The following is a 4,840-nucleotide window of genomic DNA, read 5'->3' on the forward strand; positions in this document are numbered from 1 at the left end:
ATGAAATCAGTTAATCAAATTCATATATCATTAGCAATAAAAAAATTATTAACTATATTCATGATATATATTTATAGTTCCATGATATATATTTGTATGTATAAATTCAATAAATACATAACATACAAAATTTTCAATTATATTAAAAAATACTTTTTATTAAACAGAGTATAATTTGTATCCGGATATTACAATGTTTGAACTAATAATGTTTATTCTACATATTTATTTATAATATGATTAATAATTTATAATATGATTTTTTTTCACTTCATATAATTATATTAATCTCAATATTTTTATTTTAATTAAAACATATAAATTTGAATATATAATATATATAAATCTAATTAATTTTATAATCGCAATATATTCTTTTTGATATTTATTAATACAACTTATGAAAAAATTTTTCGGATTAGAAATACAGAAAATGCGACATTATTGGTAATTTAGAATACCGAGATATCTAAAAAAAACTCATGAGATATTTAAAAATATATTAGATAATATTAGATAATAATATATTATATTAATAATATAAATAGTAAGAACGATATTTATGTAAAAAATGATATTATGTAAAAAATTATAATTTTAATATTTCTAATTTTTAATAGAAGAATAAAACATCGATATTCAAAAGTTTTACAATAAATATTCAATTATTGAAATAATAGTTAAAATATAATTAAAATATTAAATTAAATTTAATCTATTCATTTATATTTTAATTTTAGGATTTTATGAATTTTACAAATATTTCGAGAATATAAAATTTGATATATGAGATTTTAGATAATTTAATGTCATGTTAATTCGAAATACTGAAGATGAAGGCAATTTGAAACATTGAATATTTTAAAGATTATTCAGATTAGTAAATCATGAGAAGATATTTATTATAATTTACAAATAAAATGATTAAACCTATATTTAATAGAGATTTTGAAAAACAATTAATTGATTATATTATAATAATGGAGAATAAATTTTGTGAAAATTAAAATGAAAACCAATATTTATCTTATAATATTATAATTTCTTTTTGTATTTAATTATAAATAAATAAATTTTGTTTTTGTATTTAATTATATCACAAGATAGAATAATTTTAATAAATATATATATTACTTTAATTTTGTAAAGAAGAATAATTTGGAATACTATTCTAAATTACTTTAATCTTTACTTTGTATCATTTTTTAATTAAAATTAAAATAAAATTTCAGATATGTTTTTTAGATATGTTATTATTCAGAATTTGAAATATAATAGTTTATTAGTTTCCCTAATAGTTTTATATAATTTTATTTATTTCCAATTTTTTGCAATAAATTTCTATTCATCTTAAAGAAAAATTTTTAATTTTCTTTAATATTGTAATGTAAAAATTTCCTATTTTTATTACAATATTAAAATTGAAAAAAAAACGTTTTGGATCAAGAAAATAATAAATGTGATTTAAAAATATATTGTAATTAAAGTTTATTATAATAATAATAAATTATTAATAAGAATTTTAATATTATTATAATAAAAATATTATTATAATAAGAAATATTATAATTTCAAAAATTATTATTTTTTTTAAAAATACGAGTAACTATATTTTACTATAATTTTATCATTTTCTTCAAAATGTAAATGCTTTTCTAATAATTTTTTAATTAATTGTCTTGCCATTGATAATAATGATTTTTTTTCTACTCAAAAGAAGAATTTGGAGCAATTTTAAAAAATTTACTAATTTTATATTATTTATATAACTTTCTATTTATGACTTTATTTTTTCTCAATAATTTTTTCTAATTTCAAAATTTTTGCTATTTAATTTCATTATAATTTTGTCTGTTATGATATTTGTATAATCTATATATAAATATTTTAACGTTTTAATAAAAAATTTTTTAACAAAGAAAAGTAAAGTTCCATTGAATGAACATTGTAATGTCATTTTAGTTAGTCTAAATTATTGTTTTTTAAATATTAGAAATCCTGCAATTTTGCAATATTGTTGTTACAATGTTTAAAATGTTTAATCATTCATTTTAATATATAAGCGAATAAAATATTTCACTTTGTCTTTCAAGTGTTTTATTAATCATAAATTATATGTAAATTATATGTATAATTATATGTAATTATATATTTATATTTCGAATTTCTGTTTTTCATTTAATAATAAAACAGCATTTATCATATTTTGAAAAATGTCTGTAATTAGAAGTCTGTAAGTAGAAATTATTTTGTTGATTACTTTCTAATTATATAATATCTTTTATAATTCATTCATGATTTTTAAAAGTATGATATTTTTTATATTCTTAAAATATATGATTGTATACTATATTGATTATCTATCTAAAATATACCATTACTATTTATATGTATATTGTTTTAAGCAAGACGAAAAATGTCTATCATAAATACTATGTTTTTAGCAATTCTCTTTAATTTTTTTTTTTTCTTTTTTTGAGTTCTCTTTTCAAAGCAATTTATATACTTTTAATTGTTTCTTTCTTATATATTTGATAATTTGGTTCCAGAATATGTATGAAATTTTAAAAACAGAACAAAAAAATGATAATTGATTGAGTACTATTAATTTAACAAGTTAATCATTTCTTATTACGATCATATAAATAGTAGTTCATAATATTACGAAAATGATTATTTTCGATTGTGATTTTTTAAATGTGAAATTTGGATAGGATTTACAGTTTAATTATTTCGTGAGGATAGATTTTCATCATTTTTTCCTGTTTATTCATATCATTTTTGATATTGATCTATTCGATAATAAATCTACTGATGAATAATTTGTAAATTTTATATGATGTATTAACTAGAAATGTTTATGTAGTAAATCTATTGTTATCCACTAGCATATATAAATTTATTACTTTTGTCTTCATCATATATATTTTATCAGATTAAAATTATATCAGATAATTTTATTTGTTAATAAAAGTTGTACTATATTGCTTTATTCAACTTTTTTATTATTCATTTTAAATTTATTTAAAATGATAATAAGTTAATAACTGTAATAAAATAACTTAAAAAAAACTAATCAAATTAATAAAAACTAATATAGAAAAATTAATATATAATAAAGTGAAAAAAATTATATCGAATGCATTTATTTCGATCTACAAGGAAATTTATTTAAAAATAAAAAAATTACTATAGAACGTAGAAAGTATGAAAATATGTAAAGAACTTTTTTCTTACAGTTATCGAGATGAGAATTCGCATTTCATCATATTTAAAAATATATATATATATATAAAATATATAAAATATATTCAAAAATATATATATATATTTAAATTTAAATATATGAATATGTATAATAAAAATATTCGTGTACTTAAAAATTACATGGATTAAAATTCGGATTTATTTATCACATGTGAAATAGAATTTTTAAATATGTATATAAATAAATGTAAAAAATAAGTATAAAGAAGATGATTCTCCATTTTTGAATCGGTAAAGATCTATAAATAAATTGAAAAACAACTTTTTTTTTATTGAATCATATCATCAAAGATAAAAAGATAAAAAGTCTCAAAGGAATAAATTAAACTCTAAAAAAAAATTAAAATACTATTAATTTTTATCTTATTATAATTTGTTTATATTTTTGCAGGAAAAATTTATTGCAACATATAAATATTTTAGATCTACAAATGAATGTTACAATAAATATCAATATTATTTTTAATATCTATCATTATAAATTCGGTTTAAGCTTGTTCTATATTTTATTTTTATATTCCATAAATCCAAATAATCTGTAAAATATCTAAAATGTTTGATTTTATGCTTATGTTCGATGTTAGATTTGGAATATTTTAAGCTTACCATAATTCATGAAAAAATAGATTACTATTACACATTTTAGTTGTCTGTTGTCATATACATTAACAAAGCATAATTGACGTCATATGTTTATATATATCTGCAAACATATATGTATAACGTATAAAAAAAATTCTACATACGTATAACAATTTTTTTGTAAGTACTTCAAAAATTAAGGTCGAACGGCGGTAACATGTAAAGGAAAAAATTGTTCAAAATCTTGGCCTTTACAAAAATATATAAAAATTATTTAAATCGGTGAAATTTAATCTATTTCGAGAAAAAAGAAAAATATAATGGTAGATTTAGGATATCTATTAGTATCGTATCACAATAAATATTATTTTTCTTGCAATTGATCAAAAAATATAAGCAAATTATAAATAAAATAAATTTAAAACTAATAGAAATTTAAATTTTTTAAAAGAGAGTGGTTGATTGGTTTGCAATCCATAGTTCCTTTTTATTCTTGCAACGAATATATAATATGATACAATAAAAAAAATTTGATTTTGAATTTCAACATCGTCATTTTTCTATACTTTTTTTTACAGATATTTATCGATCTAAAACTGCAGAATTACGATATGGTGGAATTACATTTACTTTTTATACATTCTTTTTACACAATGATCGAACATTCTTTTTCTCCAAGTTTTAATTTTTTTCATGTTCTCATGCATATATATAATCATTTCAATTGTATATATATATGTAGAGCACGATGTTTTCATCATTTTATTATATTATTAATTATTATTTTATTATATTATTAAAATACGTCGTATTTATCGTAACAATCTTTGACTTACCCATGGTTTTCCCTGAAGATGGCGGCAGTATGGCAACAGATAAAAGCATTAAAAATCTGAAAAGCAAATAGCTTAAATGAAGGTATAATAAATCAAAATGCGAATGCAATGAGCGTTACCATAATTTGCTATGTATAGGAAATTTGAAAAAAAAA

The 4,840-nt window shown here is 17.4% G+C and overlaps 1 protein-coding gene across 6 annotated transcripts in view; it reads right to left on the minus strand.

Moving 5' to 3' along the window:
- LOC102677557 (retinal guanylyl cyclase 2) overlaps positions 1–4,840 on the minus strand; it is a 38,915-nt gene that overhangs the window by 4,701 nt on the left and 29,374 nt on the right. For 4 of the 6 annotated variants that reach the window (XM_006611930.2, XM_031508669.1, XM_006611929.2 and 1 more), the window contains one exon: positions 4,686–4,697. The exons of 1 other annotated variant lie outside the window; for it this stretch is intronic. In XM_006611930.2, the coding sequence (XP_006611993.1) occupies positions 4,686–4,697 (12 nt within the window). Of the gene's footprint in view, positions 1–4,685; positions 4,742–4,840 lie in introns of all 6 variants that reach the window. One more of the 6 variants, XM_006611932.2, reaches the window with a different exon arrangement.

The sequence above is a fragment of the Apis dorsata genome, unplaced genomic scaffold (assembly GCF_000469605.1).
Source record: "Apis dorsata unplaced genomic scaffold, Apis dorsata 1.3 scaffold_94, whole genome shotgun sequence".
NCBI lineage: Eukaryota > Metazoa > Arthropoda > Insecta > Hymenoptera > Apidae > Apis > Apis dorsata.